This window comes from Tamandua tetradactyla, chromosome 1, assembly GCF_023851605.1.
Source record: "Tamandua tetradactyla isolate mTamTet1 chromosome 1, mTamTet1.pri, whole genome shotgun sequence".
Lineage (NCBI taxonomy): Eukaryota > Metazoa > Chordata > Mammalia > Pilosa > Myrmecophagidae > Tamandua > Tamandua tetradactyla.
Genome location: NC_135327.1, coordinates 125,515,031 through 125,534,791, shown reverse-complemented (window position 1 = coordinate 125,534,791; position 19,761 = coordinate 125,515,031). Strand labels below are relative to the sequence as shown.

The 19,761-nt window shown below is 36.7% G+C and overlaps 1 protein-coding gene across 5 annotated transcripts in view; it reads left to right on the top strand.

Annotated features, from left to right (window-relative positions):
- CDK14 (cyclin dependent kinase 14) overlaps positions 1-19,761 on the top strand; it is a 653,719-nt gene that overhangs the window by 436,003 nt on the left and 197,955 nt on the right. For all 5 annotated transcript variants that reach the window (XM_077119488.1, XM_077120922.1, XM_077121765.1 and 2 more), the window contains one exon: positions 6,201-6,294. In XM_077119488.1, coding sequence (XP_076975603.1) covers positions 6,201-6,294 — 94 coding nt within the window. The remainder of the gene's footprint in view (positions 1-6,200; positions 6,295-19,761) is intronic.

Below are 19,761 nucleotides of genomic sequence, written 5' to 3'. Positions count from 1 at the left end.
TCCACTTGAAATATGATGTCAAGTGCAGATATTGTTGAAGTATGGGTGTTGATTGATCTAATTAATCCATATTTTTGTTGAAAGATAGAAAATCATCTTGTACCTTAAAATCCCAACAGGGCTTTAGTAAACAAACATGTTACAATGCATATTAGCTGCTGACTTTAGCACCCTAAACCCAATTTATTTAGTTCTGGAAAGGTGGCCATAATTCATCTGAGTCATTTGGAATATGTCTTATAAAGTCCAAAGACTCATTCTGAGGAAGGTGATGGTAGCTAATACATTTAAAAGTAAGTAAATAAATTGCAATTGCAGAAAGTATCATAAGAAGCATGGTGTGAGGTACTTACCCTCTTCTAGAAGAAAAGGAAGCCTTACCAAGGAAGTGGCATGTAACTTGCCTGTTCCCTCCTCTGATAGAAAAACCCCTACCCTTCTCTATCCCCTTCTTCACCATTGCCTTAAATTTTTATTAATTAAAGAAAAAAAAGAAATTAACACAACATTTAGAAATCATTCCAGTCTACATATGCAATCAGTAATTGTTAACATCATCACATAGATGTATGATCATCATTTCTTAGTACATTTGCATCGATTTAGGAAAAGAACTCGCAAAACAACAGAAAAAGATATAGAATGTTAATATAGAGAAAAAAATAAAAATAATAATAATTAAAAAAAAGAAAAGGAAAAAGACACAAACAAACAAACAAACAAAGAACTATAGCTCAGATGCAGCTTCATTCAGTGTTTTAACATAATTACATTACAATTAGGTATTATTGTGCTGTCCATTTTTGAGTTTTTGTATCTAGTCCTGTTGCACAGTCTGTATCCCTTCAGCTCCAGTTACCCATTATCTTACCCTATTTCTAACTCCTACTGGTCTCTGTTACCAATGACATATTCCAAGTTTATTCTCGAATGTCGGTTCACATCAGTGGGACCATACAGTATTTGTCCTTTAGTTTTTGGCTAGACTCACTCAGCATAATATTCTCTAGGTCCATCCATGTTATTACATGCTTCATAAGTTTATTCTGTCTTAAAGCTGCATAATATTCCATCGTATGTATATACCACAGTTTGTTTAGCCACTCGTCTGTTGATGGACATTTTGGCTGTTTCCATCTCTTTGCAATTGTAAATAATGCTGCTATAAACATTGGTGTGCAAATGTCCGTTTGTGTCTTTGCCCTTAAGTCCTCTGAGTAGATACCTAGCAATGGTATTGCTAGGTCGTATGGCAATTCTATATTCAGTTTTTTGAGGAACCGCCAAACTGCCTTCTACAGTGGTTGCACCCTTTGACATTCCCACCAACAGTGGATAAGTGTGCCTCTTTCTCCGCATCCTCTCCAGCACTTGTCATTTTTTGTTTTGTTGATAATGGCCATTCTGGTGGGTGTGAGATGATATCTCATTGTGGTTTCGATTTGCATTTCTCTAATGGCCAGGGACATTGAGCATCTCTTCATGTGCCTTTTGGCCATTTGTATTTCCTCTTCTGAGAGGTGTCTGTATTACCCTAAATTTAATAATTTAGATATATTTTTCATCTTGAATTCCTTTGCGATAAAAGTGTATATATCAGTTTCCAAACGGTTTCAAATCAACCTTATCTTTAGTTTGCTGCCCAAGCTATTTAAGATTGAACCTTAATGACATTTCACATTCTGAGCCTGCAGTTCTAGATGGTTCATGTGAAAATTCATCAGCGTGAACAGAGGTTCTTTTTGCTCAAATAGAGAAAACTGAGAATGCTTTGGCTCTTCTATTCATAATGACTTACTTATTCAATGTACAGTCCCAAGGAAATGCTATACTCCTCAATTTTGCCATTTTTAAATAAACTCTTAATTTCAGAATATTTTTACATGCATAGAAAAGTTGGAAAGAAAATAAAGTGTTCCTGTATATCCCTCATTGCTTCCCCTATTGCTAACATTTGATAAAAGAAAACTTTTCATAGAATTTAGGATATCTCATAACTTTGTTGAGCAATTCATGAATTGGGCAGCATCCCACTCAGAGATAAAGGGAGCTCTTGAGGGAGTGGAAAGGGGAAGATCCTTTAGGGTACATGCAAAAGAAAGTGAGAGAATGTTCTGATTGGCTGACATTAAGTTTCCATTTTACATGGGGGAGGGGAGGCAGATAAACATAATTAATATGGTAACCTTGTTCAATCTGGTAAGGTACCTCTACTGGATGGAATGCTTATTTTATCAGAGAGAAACCACTTGAGGAAATATTGAAAAAAAATCAGTTCATATTTGAGAAACCATTTCTTTTAATAATTATTTACAAATAATAATAATGTATAATTTTCTTTTCTTTTTTCTCCATAAATGACAATGATGATTTATTCTATTTACAGTTAGGTGTTACTATGTAAATGACACATAACATAGGTCAGAGCTGTCAGCTTTTTCTGTAAAGGGCCAAATAGTAAATTTTTAGACTTTGCAATCAATACAGTATCTACTTAACTCTGCCATTTCAACAAATAAGCATGACTGTGTTCTGATAAAACCTCATTTATGCACACTGAAATTTGAATTTCATGTAGTGTTGCATGTTACAAAATTTTCTTCTTTTGATTTTGGTTTTTCTAACCATTTAAAAATGTAAAAGCCATTTTTAGCTCGTATGCTGTACAAAAAAACTGGCAGTGGGCCAACCAGATTTGGCCCATGGGCTGTATTTTATGTGAACCTGTATGTGGACCTCTAGTAAAGGGAGGGCGGAAATTACTGTTAATCTCATTCATTTGCATATCCTTGTGCTGCAGTGAATGGGAAAGAGCGAGGTGGCTTTACAACTCATGGTTGTAATTGCTTCTGTTCTGAAAGCTATTTTATTTCCAAATCATCCTGTAATCTGGGCTCCCTGGGGAGTATATTCAGCTGGTGACCATCATCATCATGAGTAGTGGAATGTAGGAAAAGATCTAGAACTCCTAACCAACAGATAAAACACAAGCTTCTTTACATGGAATATGGACAGCCATCTTATAAGCCTTTTCTTCAATTTTATGCACAAACTATGACAACCTGCATTTAACTTTCTCAAGCTTCCTCACTTACTAGATCCTATTTTCTCTATTTGAAATGCCTCGCTCTCGTTCTCAATGCCACAGTCCACCAGGGTTAACTTTTCTCATCTTTTAAAATTTCAGGTGTCCATTTCCTCCCTTGCCCTCCATGCTTCATCCATTGGTACCATGCCACAGGAATTGTGTAGAACAGAGCACGTTAGGATCACTGTGTTTATATCGTACAACCTACTTGAAAAAACTTTGATAGCGTTTTCCCCAAATTGACAACAACACATCATTTGCACATCTACAGCATGAATTAAATTTGGAGATTTTTAGTTCAGTGGAATTGAAAGATGTTTGAACACTGGCTCTCATTAATTCTAAAATGAGTGTTTGAATATACTACATTCTATGATATCTTTAATCGTAACCTTTTATGACCAGTTCTTAGTCTTGAAAATTTAGATTAAGTGTGTGACAATTACATTATTATTAAAATTCCCAAAAGAATTATCAGAGTAGAGGAGACATTTTGTAAATAATATTATATATTGTAAGTACACTGCCTAAGTGAATGAATTCTTTCTCAGTAAACACTCAGGGCAGAAAACTTAATCCATAAGAGAGAGGGAGCATGGGGCTAATGGAGGGTAGAAAGGAAAGAATAAAAAACAAAAAGGAAAGCAGTAATAGTCCCTTTCATATAACTGTAGGGGCTTAATTGCTGCTTGGCAATAAGGCAGCCTCATTAATGTAGTATTCTACTATGATAATATATGTATATTTCTACTTTTTTATTTTCTCAAGCTTTGCATCTCTTTTTATAAGTTTTTTTTTAAGTAAAGTTTTCTCTGTTTCATTAGTGCACCCTTCAGCATCTTTGAAAAGATGACATCATAGGAAGCATCCATTAGAAATAAAAGTTCATGTATTTGGCTAGCTAAGCAGATAAGAGCCTATAGAAATGCTTTATCATCTCATTCTAACTGAATAAAATTGAAGCATAGTTTTATCTTTTAATGGTTCAAAGTGTCATATTATGGAGATGATGGTAGTCTAAACAAAAGTAGTGCTAAAAGAATTTCTGTTAGTTCTGATAGCGTAGTGGACACCTCATCAGCCGGTTTCACTGTGCACAGCAGGGGTGGCTGCGCCCTCTGTGGGGATCTTTCCTCTCAGAGTTGTGGGTCCTGATGGAAAGACTAAGGCCGAAGGTATATGGAGAGAAGATTCTTAATGGGGAAAGGGGTGCGGGGGCAGGGGAGAGGCTCAAGTAGCTGTTTAGGATCCAAGATATTTTAAGTAAACTTAAATTAGAAGACAATAGATATGTAGGTCAGTTATCTTATGAAAGAATTCTTGGCAGAGAATGTTGAAAAGCCACCAAACTGGAATTCAGAATAGATTTAGCCTAATAACTGAAGCCCCAATATTTATAAGTATAGAATTGCATCTTAATGTGCTTCTAAAATACCTCTCTTGAAACCTATAATGTCTCTTAAATCTAAAATTAAAAAGAATTGTGGAAAAAAAAAAAGAATTGTGTTTAAAACCATTTGCCTCCAATACTGCATGGAAATTAGTTCTCTTCTACTTAGTGAAATTATCTTTTATGATATAGCTTTTGTTTTTGTTTTTAGACATCGTGACTCAATATACCATTTGAATAGAAATTATATGATATAATAGAGAGCAATTTCTACAAATGTATTTATTTCTTTAATTCAAAACATTGTTTATATACAACCGCGAAAACAACTAAGGCAGATAGAGAGAAGTAGGTACCTTGTCTTTAACCTCTTGTCATCTGAAATCACTTACAGACACAAGGATTTGCCCACCCTAAATTAATTAAATATGAGTGAAGCAGTTAAAGAAGTGCTGCACTGTGTTCATAATTTTATTAGAATAGTTGCCGGAAGCATAAACCCAGTCAAGGTAAAGCAATTTTTTTTTTTTAAATCCTGGAGGATTTTCAGAATATCGAGAGATCTCTAACAAAAACACTTGATTATCCAAGCATCTGGTCTCAGGAAGGCAGAAACCAAGCCAATTCACGAGCCCTCAGCTACAGAAATTCATGCTAGTTCTCTGCCATTAGTGTTCTTATCCCATCTATATGTGCCAGTTTTTTCCATCCTGCTACCAAATGACTTTTTCTCCAGGGTCACAGAAGAGAAATCTGATTGGCTCTCTGCCCAGACTGTGGCTTGGTTGTTTCTTGTTGTTGGAGCACAGAGACCTGGGTTAAGTCCCGGCTGCTGTGGTCTGGAAGGCGAGGTCCTCTGATCTGCTGGCCTGCCTTGTTGGGAAGTGTGAGCATGGCAGGTTAAACTACAAGAGAAAGTCGAGCATGGTAGATAGCTGATCTGTAGAGTAAAGGCTTCGTAAATGAGCTTGTACGCAAGAGCTATCGTGTCTACTGGAATGTTCATAGAAGGCTTTATAGAGGAGATGGCATTTAGAGATTGCGTTTGGATTTGGGTATCAGGAGCAAATGGGTGAAGCAGGACAGTATTCTATGTAGTGCAACAATTTGAGCCAAGCTGTACAGACACACACTTGACACATGAGTTGATCAGGCTGGCTCAGTGATCCTCAAAAGAGTTGCCCATTAGAATCATCTGAGCAGCCCAGCCTCACTGCCTGGGCTTCCGCCAATACTGACTGAAACAGAATCTCTGGGGGTTGTGGTTAGAGCATGTGCACTTTTTAGAAGTTCCCCAAATAATTTCGATGCAAAGAGAGTTTGAGGAACCACTGGACAGGCAGAACATACAATACATTGTGAGTTCATGAAAATTAAGTTGGAGAGGTGTCTTAGGACACGTGAAGATTTTCTGTATTGGGCTAAAGAATTTCGACTGCATCATGTAAGTAAGGTAGAGTCACTATGGATTACCATTTCATGGGGTCCCATTACTAGCAGAGCTTGGTATGGCTGTATCTATTCAGAGTCCTGTCAGGGCTGTAGACAGAGAAGGGAAAGGAGAGTTGCAGGAGGATTTATGTGTCTAGGTATATGTGACATAATATGAAGAATATTGTATATTCATTGCTTCTCCTTTTAGAAATGGATGTTCTAATCCAGATGAAAAAGTCTAAGCAGAATGTATTGAAGTTTAGTAATCATCCTTTCTTCTCTTTTTAGGGGAGTTGGCTGCATCTTTGTTGAAATGATCCAAGGGGTTGCTGCTTTTCCAGGAATGAAAGACATTCAGGATCAACTTGAACGAATATTTCTGGTAAACTCTCTAAATTGTGCTTTGAGAAGACTTGGTTTCTCATTAGTCACTTTGCAGTAAATTATGTAGTGGTCAGTGAAAAATAATTTAAGACAATTTATTTATTTGTTTTCTTATTTAGTTCCAAAAGATTTTTGAATCTTTGAACCTTTAAAAAACGTAATTAATTAAGAATTACGTTTAATAATATTTCTAAATGATAAGAAAGGGTAGGATGTGAGAGGCAATATAGAGCAATGAGTTAAAAATGAGAGTTCGAACAGAAGAATTCAAAATAATTTATTTAGATATCCCCCCTTCAAATAGGTGGAAATGTACTCCCTTCAATCCCCTCTGCTTAAGTGTGGGCTGCACCTGGAATCTTTCTTCCAAAAATATAGTATGAAAAGGGCCTAGTGGAGGATGGTAACTTTAAACTGGAGAAACCTGGCATCCACTGCTTTGGTCAGGTGATGAAATTTAACATCATCAATGATCAGTCATGTTGCTGGAATGTATTCTTGATACTCTGTGATGAGAGTAACAGATCACACCATGGTCTTCCTCCCCAAACCATAACCACATTCCAATCACAACAGACACATCATTCAGTCCAGACCGAAAGGAACCCTCGAAACTCTCAAGGTGATGAGGAGGAAGGAAAGTCCAGGAAACTGTCACAGCTCAGAGGAAGCTAAGGAGACATTATGACTAAATGTTATGTGGCATCCTGGATGGGATCCTGGAACAGAAAAAGCACATTAGGGGAAAACCAGTGAAATCTGAATCAAGCGTGGAGTTTAGTTAATAGTATCACCGATGATGGTTCCTTGGCTGTGGCAGAAGCACCATACATAGTATTATAACACGTTGACAGGAGAGATTAGGTGAAGGGTGTATAGGAACTTTCTGTACTGTTTCTGAAACTTTTTTGTGTCTAAAAACTAATCTAAAATTAAAAGCTTAATTGCATTTTTTTTTAAAGAAGTGGTCTAGAGTCAGATTGTCTGGGTTTAATTCTCTACTCTGTTACTTTTTAGCTGTGTGACCTTAGACAAGGGACTGTCTCTCCATGTGTTAGTTTTCCCTTGGGATATAATATTAGCATCTTCTTCAATTGTTGAGGAATAATTGACTTAATTACACATAAAGCTGTTAGAACTATGGCTGGCTCTTGATAAATACTCCTAAAATGTAAATTGTTACTACTTTTAACACCATTTTTATAAAAAATATTTTTAATCAAGACATTCCTTATTAGCTAATATTCATATAAGCTATTATTTAAAGCATGGAATTAGAGCTGAAAAAATAAAGGTATTTGTTAAAAGGAATCAAGCTACTGTGATTGTAGGAGCCAACTACTTTTTCCTTCTTTAGTAAAACTTCCATATGAAATCACTGGGAAAGACTTTAGTATGGCCCATATCAAGAGATATACTGATTAGTTTATCATTCATTTGAGTTATGTAACTACAGCATTAAAATATTATGTGTAAGGACTGCAGTAGCGTATACTGATATGAATTGAGACTCTGACATAGTGAGTTTTCAATTGATGTCAGCCACAAAATGATAAGATAGAACACTCCTGGAAACCAGGAAATTAGGCACCCGTGACTCCTCCATGTAGTATCCCTATATCCTAATGTGTCCCAGCTCATACCAGGTGGAAAAATAGCGAAGTCACTAATATAGAAACTTTCTTCAAATTTTTGTGCTGTTCCTGTCTTCTCCCAAAAGCTGGCTGTATCCACTCTTTTTGTTTTTCATAAATTCCCACACACAAATGTTAAAATAATTTCTCATGAATATAAAAATAATGTATCCTTATTGTGTAAAATCCCTACAATGCCAGAAAATGTATAATAGCTGAAAATCACCCTTTGTTGTACAAGATTGAGTAAACCACATTTAGTACTTTGATAGATATCCTCCATAGATTTTTGTCTATATATGTTGAAGAAACTTAATATTTTATAACTTGCTTTTTTTTTTTGCTTAACCAAATATAATTAACATCTTTCTTTAGAAGAAATCCCTAGAAATCCATTGCCATTACAAGGAAGGGTTTCATTACATGGATGAGACATTATTTATTTACCCAGCCTTGCATTGATGCTTGTTTATAGTTTTTCACTATTATAAAATACTGCCAGGACCAACTTTATGCATTTGTCCTGTTGATTAAGAATTAGAATTGAAAATCCTTAAAATTTAGTTTTTAGATATTTATTCATTATCCTTGCACATTCATCCCTTCATCTAAAATGTTTATACATTTCCTTCCCTCTATTCCCAAGAACATGTTTTATTGATTTTATTGGGTGAATTCAGTTAGGAAGAAATAATATGAAATTGAGCTTTTCCATTCAAGAATAAATTTACTTCTTCCTTTATTCATAGGTTTTGCTGCTTAGCATGATGTATAGTTTTTATTATAAAACGTTCTTTTCCTTTTTTATTCAAGGCTTTTTTTCAATCAGTTATTTAATATAATTTTTCACAACTATTTTTTCAAGTAGAATAAACTTTTCAATATATGTGACATTGAATAAAATAGCAGAAGAGGAATTGTAATGGGCTGTAGTTTGCATCAAATGGATTTTTATGCTAAAGCAGAGTCTCAAAATATTTATCTTTCAAATGTATTTAAAGCTCAAGTATTATAATAATAATGCTAAAATGTATTCTGAAAATAATTTTCTAAACTTGAGATTCCACTTAGCTTTTCGTATTCTGATACCTATTGAACAATAATTATGTAGCTTTTTATGAATTACTGATTGTTATGCCAAAAACAATAAATTATTGTATTTAAAATCTGCAATCTTCAAAAAAGAAATAATATAGAAAAAATGCCTCCATTTATACAGTATTTTAGCATGATTTAAGTGGAAGAGAAATCATTATATAAATGAGGTATAATTTTATTGCAATAAATCCAAGAGATGAGAATTTTACAAAACCATAGATTATTGGCAAAGCTTAGTCAAAAGTTTTCATTTTAAATACCTTTTTTTGTAATTCAAGTAATTTCCTATTGGTGTACCTTGTTGCATTGCTGCTTCTGTGGAGATTTTGCTATTTCTTAATTTTATGGCTATAGTGTTCTAATTTTATGGCTATACAGAGGTCTTTGAGCTATGACTAGGTTTTTAATAAGCCAGAGAAATAAGTCATTGTAAATTTCCCATGGTATTATGGGTACATTAAACTACTGTTTGCTCTTGTTAGTGCACAGAGACCATTAAATTCAGATAATCATCGTGATTGATGGTAATAACTCATTTACTGTAGTTATCTTACATGTGTAATGCTTTTTTACAAGTAAAAAGACCCTTTGATAATTAGAAGATAAAGATCATCATTTATATTAAATTCCTGCTTTAAGAATAAATGATGCTATGTTTTGCCCCAAGGAACTAGATATGACCAAAAGAAAGAGAAATCTATAAATTTCTTTTGACTGTAAATGTTATCATCTTAAATATTTTATTTTCTCCACTGAATCGTTTAAATTTTCAAGTGCTAACTTTGCGTTTCACATTAAGCAAGTAAACTCTCTCAGGAGTTGTGTGATCATTGGAAGAGGAAATTTTACATACCCAGTATGGTTGAATCACTAGGAAAAAATGCTTTCCCTCAGTGACCTTTTACGTCTGGTCTGAAGAGGAATGACTATTAAAGTCTGATTAAATCCCCTTTAAAAGGCTTCTAGTATAAACAGCCAGAGATTCCTTACCAAAGCAGCAGTTGTATATCTAGCCTTTGGTAACGCATTGCCAAGGAGATAATCAACTTTGAAAGTCATGAAACATAGGATTATTTGGTTTGTTTTGTGTTTTTACACAAGGATTAAGTCCATTCATTAGCCTGTGAACTGCACACAGAAAGGTGTTTAATAACTTTGAAGCTCAAAATTAATAGCTTGTTACCCATGAACTAATATAATTAACTCCCACACACAGAGTCTTTATAACAGATGCAAAAGGAAAGAAACATCAGGCCATAAAAGCCTTTACATTTTCCTTTTGATGGTTTTCTTTTCCTTTTTTCTTTTTTCTTCCTTTGATGGAAGGTAGCAATCCACATATTTAACCAATTCAGTGAATTCATTTCTGAATTCTGTAATAGCTATGTCATTATACAAGGAAAACTGTCAATGCCACATTCTGAGATCTAATCATTAAATCATTTTCCTTGAAACTGTGGTGCTCATTTGCAAGGAAGCAAGAAAGATGATGTAGTTTTAAGAAATTGTTTTCAGGACATTTTGGACTGCCAGGTGAATGAGCCCCTCATTCTCTAAGCAGCAGCTCTGTTCTTAGGTTGAAAGGATTTATTTTCATTTCTTCAGCATTGCCCATGTTTTAATGTGGCATAATGTACTCTAGTCACCTCCATTATGAGCAGTAGATATATTCATCCAAGTGAATATATATTCAGAGTGACAAAATCAGAACTAATAAAAAATTTTATATTCTAATCACATTTTTCTGAATTGAAAAAGACTGCTTAGATTTACCATGGGAATACGAGTCTCTTGCTTCAAAACAGCTGAACAAATGGCAGAGAGTGCTTGCACAGCTGTCCGAAACCGTTGGCGGATGCTTATGGGGCTGCGAGGTACATGGACCATTGTACAGCAGTCATGACAGAGGGGCCGGCATGACTTGGTCGTTTGGCATGTTCTTGTTCTCTTTGTCTGTAAATACTGGTAAGCATGAGAGTCTCCGCCTTTCCAGTCTCTGGGTCTTTGGGCTTGCCATGGAGTTTCGTCCTCCAGTTGTTTGTTAACTTACTGTACGTTATTTAATTGGTACAATTGTTAAAATGTTCCTCTTCATTAATATATGCCATATATGTCATTCAGAATTTAAATTCTGAATGTGTGTATTGTGCTTGTGGGCGTGTATGTGTGTGAAAAGCACCACTTGGAATTTTGAAAGCCACCACATAGCCTGGCTTCCGAGTTGGATTGCTGCCTTAACCCTCTGTGTTCTGTAGCAGACTAACTAGACACGCAGTCTGCTTGCAGATCCAGTTCCTCTCCTTGTTTCCCTTTCCTGATTCTGTTTATAGGGGTCTAAGCATGAACTATAATCTTGAGATTTTGTGGTTGATTAGGGCATACTTATGGACCATCAGAGAAAGCCAACACTACCTTCTTTGAGAGCGATTAGCATGTAGTCGGATGTTGCAACTTCATTGTTAAATTGGAATATCAGTATCACAAATCTGTGCCATCACTACCATTACTGCATTTGCTTCAGGTCACTGCCATCGTATTTCTCCGGCGTCCCTCTGCAGCGCTAGGTGCAATGGAGATGTAAGTGAATTGTGTGCCACAGTGTTGCCCAGGGGAAAATGACAATGGCCATCAAGTCAAGCAGGGAAGACATACCTTCAAGAATGGAATCATGAATAGTTGCTGAGCAATTAAGCAGAAGACAGTAGACCCAGCAATAATAACAGATCCTGTATTACTCAAAATACTGAACTCTGAGAGTCAAATACTGGGTTCTAATCCTAGGTTCTTTGTTTCACGGAACAAGTTACCTTTTCTATTTGGACTACATTTTTTATATCTACAAAAGGAGGAGTGATACTAAATGATTTCAGTATTGTCTTGCAGCTCTAACTTTTTCTAATTCTAAAAATGCATGGTATTAGAAGATTATGCATATAGGCTATGAGTGTGCAGAGTGTGAATTGCTAAGCGAACAGTTTTCAAGAAAGCGTAAGATTTGAAATGGAGTAAGGAGAACAAGGAAACTTCAGGCAGGGAAAATGGTGTGAGTGGAGTAGGGGCAGTGAAGTCTGCTCTGTGGTCAAAGGTGAGGTTGGATGGGCAAGGCTGGATTTTGAATGATAGGATGAGGGTTTTTAATTTTATCCATAAAATAATAAGAAGGCAGTGCAGCTTTTTGAACAAGAGAGTAATGATGTTAAAACGGCATTTTAGCAAAATTAATGCAGTTTGATCATGATAACATGAAGTAGAGCTTAAGGATATATTTTTAGATGAAGGGGGAAAGGGAGTAATCTTTATTCATTTAATAAAGATCATATTATGAATTAGTCAGTTTAATACCTGTATCTTTAAATTACTGAACATATTAAACAACAGTATTTAAGTCAATTTTAGAAAGCGGAAGCAGAGAGGAGATAGGTAGAATCTGTTCCTCCTCTCCTGGAACAAATACCTCTTTTAATTTGTACATGTTTCCTTCAAGTCTTATCAATATGCATAGTTATTTACTTGGTGGAAAATTATTTTCTGAGTATTGTTATTTCTCTTTTTTTTTTTTTGACATTGGCTGGCACCAGGAATCGAACCCAGATTTCCAGCATGGCAGGCGAGAACTCTGCCACTGTGCCACTCAAGCATTATTAATAAAAATAAAAGTTTGAAAACCTAAAAAACAATATGAAGATAAATAAAAATCATCACTAAGAGATAAGCAATGTTAAACTATTTTTTTGTATTTCCTTTTCTAGCTTTTCACAGTTGGATTCATAATGCAATTATGGTTTTGTATTCAACTTTTTCATTTTAATATTAAGAAGGGAGCAATTTCCAAGTCATTACTATATACTTGAAAATATTATTTTAATTATACTATAATATTCTATAAATGTGCCAAAATTTACTAACACGTTCCCCTATTACTAGGTAATTTGCTTGCAGTTTTTATGCTACAGTAAACATCGCCTGTTTTTATCCCATTCAATTATTCATGCATTCAGCAGGGATTATGAAAAGCATCTATTCTGAACCAGGCACTGGGCCTGGAGGCGTAGTGAACGAGCATACACAGTCCATGTTTGCCTGAAAAGTCCTGTTGGCTCAGCTACATTTGCATAGTTTCCACAAAGTCAGATTTGAAGAATGTTGTTGCAAAACTGTTATGATAAACCCTGGCTATAAATGAGGAGAAAGAGAAAGGAGTCAAAGCTAGCATAAACGTTTCAAGCTAGGGGAACTAAAATAGTGAAGTCATTGAAAATAATCGGGATGTTGAAAGGCTTGTCAATGAAGGGGAAGGAAGAAGAGAAGCTGACAGTACCAATCCCATGTGCCCAGCTTGTGCATGACAGGATTAGGAGAAAGATGTGCATTGAGGGGTCATTCACCCGAAGGAGACAATGATGGTTCCCCACTGTACTAGATCTTGAATAATGAGAAGGTGGAATGGGAAATGCAGCAGACCGCTACCTAAACCTTAGCAGATGCTGATGATTAATGGCGGTGGTTTGGGGAGAAGGCAGCAAGCTAGAGCGAGGAGAATCAAATACAGTGACAGAACAGTCAGGGAAGGAGAGAGCAGCAGAGATGGGTAAGAAAGAAAAGAAAAGACTGCTTAATTGAGGGAGATTAGAGATCCACTATAGTGAGTGGGATAGAAGAGTTAGGAGACCAGAGGCCCTCTTTTCTTTTGGCCCATCAGCACATTGCCTTATGTCCTATGTAATATGTAGTACACTGTGCGTGCTCCATCAGTGCTTTCACCCCAGAGGAAGAGAAAGCATTCTTGCTGGAGGAATGGAAGAGTTGACCCAGGTCATGTATGAGCTTAGTCATGTCAATTTAGATATCCAGTGTTTTTCAAGGAAAACCTGGCATTCTCCTTGATATCTCAGGGATGCTAGAAGGACAGTGTCGCCTCAAAGGGAAACACAATTCTAGGCCCTACACTCCTGGCTCTGCTTTTATTAAGATTTCACATATAGAATAGATTCCCTGCTGAAAGAAAGGTTTGAAAACCTTTAAGGTTGTCCTAGGTCAAGAATTCTTTGAAAGAAAAAAAAAAAGAATTCTATGAAGGAAAAAGTCTGTGGAAGAAAAGTTTTAGAGCCAGTGAAAATGAGGATGGTAGAGAAAAAAATAGAGTCATTCATATATGGAGACTTTATTTAACATTCTGATAATGAATGTCCTGCACGTCTAAGCTAATAGAAATGTCGGCAGCCATTTTAGTTTGCTAAAGCTGCCGGAATGCAAAATACCAGAAATGGAATGGGTTTTATAGAGGGGATTTATTCAATTAAAAGTTTACAGTTCTAAGGCCTTAAAAATGTCCTTACTAGGGCAGCCAGAGATAGTTACCTTGACTCCATAGAAAGGCTGTTTCTGTCAAATGGGAAGGCAAGTAGTTGGCATCTGCTGGTCCTTGTTCTCGTTTCCATTGCCTTTAGCTTCTGATTCCAATGGCTTTCTCTTAGTCATCTGTGGGTCCTGACTTAGCTACTGTCTGCCAAAACTCTAGGTTTCATCTCTTAGCTCAGCATCTCATGGAAAGACATATGCAACCTCTGCTTAGCTCTGGTTCCTGTCTAGCTTCTTTTGGCTCTCTCCACTCTGGTGTCTCCTGGGGCTTCTGCATTTCCAAATGCCTGCATCTAAGCTTTCTCCTGTGCTTTTCCAAAATATCTCCTGTTTTGAAGGACTCCAGTAAACTAATCAAGACCATTTTGAATGGTGGAGTCAAATCATCTACTCAAAAGGATACATCCACAATTTAGTGGGTCAGTCTCCATGGAAACAATCTAATCAAAGGTTCTACCCTAAACAATAGATTTGGCCCCATAAGATTGGATCAGGATTGAAAGAAAATGGCTTTTCGGGGGGTGCATAACAATTCCAAACTAGCACGGCAGCAAACATCAGTGGGTCGTTTGTCTTAAGAGGGAACTAGGATGGTAGTATTCCCACTGTAGAATAACTAATCCTATTTCTGTTTTGAACAGAAATGTAAAGATAATTTAAGTTAGGTAGCATGATGAAAAAAAGTTTTTTGCCCTGGGTGTTCTTGTATCATAGCATTACAAACTTTCTGCGCATGGAAAATGAGAATTCTCATTAAATCATTTTTTTTCTGTTTAAGCTATTCATTTCTTCATCTCATAGTTATTACATATTTATATGGGCTCGAGCGTAGTAAATATATAATAAATATTAGATGAATATTTTATAAAGGGGATTTATTCGGTTAAAAACTTACAGGAGAAAGAGCATTTCGGGCTAATGCAATTATATTCATTGAGTTTTCTTAATGATAATATTATTAAAATGAAGCCTCAATATGATAAATTGAAGGATCATTTTTCCTCATGTATCAAGGTAATTTCTGATAGTCTTGTTTTGTCCTCCTTTATATGGAGCATTTTCTTGTGGTTTTATTTGGGAACTCCTTGCTTTGTGTGAACATCTCAGCGACTGTTAAGACATCAGACTGGGCAAATCAACAGAATTTGAAGTACAACTGAGTTTATCTTCTTAGTTGGAATTTTACTGGAGCTGGAAATTTGCTCTTGGTTCACCACGAGGGTTGCTATAAATAGAAAGCCAGCAGTATTTCTGTTTTGGAGAGTAGAAGATGGTTCAGAGAAGAGAATAGAGATGGGATGTCCTGAGTATGAGGAGAGCCAGAAGAATACTTTTTTTAGAAAGCCACAAGTAGAAGAATTTCAAGAAGAAAAGATTCATCACCTATGTCTGTGACTTCAGTGAGGTTACTGGAAGAGGGTACTGAGGAAAGGGGCTATGTTTTGAAACTGCCACACTGACCAGGTAAATTTTCATTAGGGCATATCACCAAGTTGAGCTGATAAACATCTTGGTCGGAGGGAAAAATCCTGGAAGCAATGTTATCCAGCTCCTAAATTGTTTGTTTTTCTCCCACACTCCCTAGCGATAAGCACTGCTTCCCATGCTATAAATATGAGAGTATGGATTGTCACAAAGTGTTAACTGGGTGAATCATGAGATTTGCTCTCCCTCCTTAGCTTCCCTTTTTGACTAGTGAGTTCACAGATGTGTCAGACTGAAAATGATAAACTACTGCCTTGGTGTGACATGTCTGAGGAAAGCAAGGAGTTGGTGACACTTAGCCAATTCCCAGAATGGTATCCATAACATGCATTTTTATAATTCACGTTCCACTTAAAATAGTCGTTCATTTGCAAAGTGCTTCCACGTACAAGTCTTTTATTCCTCAGAATACCTTGTATGTTGTACCTTATGGTAGGTGTATTAGCTAGGGTTTTCTAGAGAAACGGAATCAGCAGGAAACATCTGTAAATATAAGATTTATAAGAGTCTTATTCAATGGTGGCAATGCAGAGACCAAGATCTGTAGGGCAGACCGTGAGCTGGCAGCTCCAGTGAAGGTGGTCCTTAACGAACTATTAAGAGAGGCTGGTTGGCTGAAGCAGAGAAAAAGATTGTCTCTTCTGAATCCTCTTTAAAAGTCTTGCACTGATTAGATTAAGCATCACTCTTTGCAGAAGACACTCCCCTTAGCTGATTGCAGATATAATCAGCGTGGATGCAGCCAGCGTGCTCATGATTTAAGTCCATGAAATGTCCTCACAGCAACAGACAGGCCACTGCTTGCTTGACCAGATAACTGGGCACTATCACCTAGCCAAGTTGACGCATGAGCCTGACCATCACAGCAGGGGATATCTAAAATGGGCCCCGGTAATGCCCACCTCCTAGGATTTTTATCCTTGTGTTATCCTTGCCCCTTTAGTGTGGCCTGGACCTAGTAGCTTTCTTCTAACAGGTAGAATATGGAAAAAAGTGACAGGATGTCACTTCCAAGAGATTATGAAAACACAGCACTCACTTCCTTCTTACTCACTCTCTCATTGGCTCACTCCCTGGGAAGTCAGCTGCAGTGTTCTGGGTTGTCCATGAGTTGCTTCCTGGTGGCAAGGAACTGATGTTCCCAAGTCAATAGTCAGTGAGGACTGGTGTCTCGGCAATAGCCATGCATGAGCTTGGAAGCAGTTCCTTTCCCATTCAAAGTTTCATAGGAGACCACAGCATGGTTATCATCTTAATTGCTGCCTGGTCAGAGACACTGAGCCTAGCTAAGGGTGCCTTGATTCTGGCCCAATAGAAACTTTGAGATAAGTATTTGTTGTTTAAAGCCGCTATGTTTTTGCTAACTTTGCTAATTCGATAGCAATAGATATCTTCTGTATCTCTTTTGATCCAATGACCAAGTACTCTGGGGAAAGCATGTTCAGAGATGGTATGAGCTTGCTGAAGAAGACATGACTAATAGTTGCCAGAACAGACACAGAATCCTAAGTCTACCAACTCTTCCACCAAAATACTCTTTTGTTTGCATGTTGTTTCATTAATTTTGCTCTGATTCTTAACCAGGAGTGTGTATTAAAATGACCTGGGGTTCATTTTCCGAAAACACATTCTTTGACCCGTCTCTGTACCTACTGAATTAGACTCTCAGGAGATAGAGTATACCTATGTATTAAAAAAATAAGCCGGCCTTGATTGCTGAGTTTGCCTAGTGAAGAACTTCTCTGAAAGATATATGTGTTTACTTTGAATTTTCTCAGTCTGATGTGGCAACACTTAAAAACCTAGATATCCAGAATATAGAGAACTTCATTCAGCCAAACTAAGCCCTATGTTTCTTACAGGGATAAGTTTGCAACAACCCTCAATTACCTGCCCTTATAGTAAGTATATCTGGGGTTTCTTTACAGGGCTTGGTGTTGATATTAGGTGACTACTATTAGAACCATGAACATAAGAAAATGAAGATCTGTAATCATTATATCCCAGCATTATAACTTCTTATCTTACCTGACCGCTTGATTAACAGTCTGTTTCCTACCCTCATTTTGCAACCTATTATTTCTTATGTCTCAGAAGACTTTATCCTCATGGATAAATCTGTCCAAGCTGTTAATCTTTATCATAAAGCATAAGTTCATTTAGAATCTTACCTTGTATCATCTCCTGACCAACTACCCTCAAGAAAAACAAAGAGTGAGCTTTGAAACAATATCTATCCTAAATTGATCTCTCATGTCTTATTATTACATAGCTTGATAGAAATCTATGGCTGTTTGATTGAAATTTATCATATCAAATAATCTACCTAAGTCATTGGAGCATATCATTTAGAGAACAGCTTTATCCTAAGTCAGTTTAACAGGTTATCTGACCTTGGAGCTGAACTTGTCCTCTAACTAACTTGTCTCTTTGACAATGACAGCCATGCATTTTCCAGATGACATGTAGGCCGTGACTTTTTGTATTCTTCTTAAAACTTTTATTGTGAGTTTTACTGCACTGGCAGAAGTATTGATAATTATTTTAAATGTGCCATTCAATGAATTTTTTCTCAATATACTACCTCATGCAGTCTCAAGTTTCAGTTAATTTTAATAACTCAAAAGGTAAAACTGTCAGTGAACTTGGGTCTCTGCCTGGGAATATCTTTTCTGGACAAGAACAAGTGTCATACTTTGCTTTTAATGTTGAATAATGCCTGGTAACAATGCAAGAATTGGTTTAGGGACACATCCTGTGCTTCCAAAACCTCTATGCCTTTGCATCTACCAGGAATTCCTCTTCTCTATCTGTAATGTCTAAATGTAACCTCTTCTTCTAATATTTGAAATGTTTCCTCATCCTAGTGAATTTTTCTTTGATGCTCTGTCCTCCTGAACCTCTTGGTCTCTACCTAAGCGTCTTTGATGGCCCCCTTTAATTTCTACATTGAGGTTGTGTTTGCTCTTATACTCTTATTTTGCATGTTGTTTGGTTATATGCACACTTTCCCTTAGTAGAGTTTAGGATTCTTGGTGGGGAGGCAGGGGAGGTGAGGAGTACTTTATGCAGAGCAAGCCTTAGGGTGCGCCCTGACACTGCCCAGTATTGACTCGTGCTGATATTGCACAGGTCAAGGGCATTTCTTAAACTTCTGTGTGTTTCTTTTAAAATGCATCTTTTGAGGTACTGTTGGGGGATGACTTAAAAATTAAAGCTGGGTGCTTGGTACATGCAGCAGGGGAAGAATAGGCTCTTTAACAAATGGTGTTGGAAAAACTGGACTTCCAACTACAGAGGAATGAAGTTGCACTTCTACCTACTCCATATACAAACTGACATGTGCTGGGAACCATCAGTGCTGGTGCAGTCCGGGGCCTGGAGACCATGGAGAATCCAGTGGCCGAGGGGGCAGCACACAGAAAGGGGACTGAAGAGGTCACTAGGGACCAGATCATCAAAGGCTCCTCAGGATAAACCTCAAGAATAATAATACTGAACAATAAAAATATATCACATGTTAAATATATTCATTTCTTCCCAAATATTGGTTATTATTAATTATAGCAGGTTGCTTATGAAGAAGCTTCAAAATTTAATCAAAAAGGGAGACACGCAGAATCTCAAAGAAGCCACTCTAAATCTTTCCCCAATTACAAAATAAAGAGATCTTTGAAACTATCTCTTCCCGCTTTTGGTGCTGTGCATTATGATTCTAGAGCTTAGAAAATGGTACCAAATTCACCTGCTCTGGGAAAGAATGGACAAAACTAGTAGGAAGGAGGCTTTTCCGTAGAGCTTACTCCAGTCTGCTTTTATAAAGGTTTTGCCCACTGTCCGTGAACACTGGGGCTCCATGGGAAAAGTAACCACAATAACAACAAAAAATT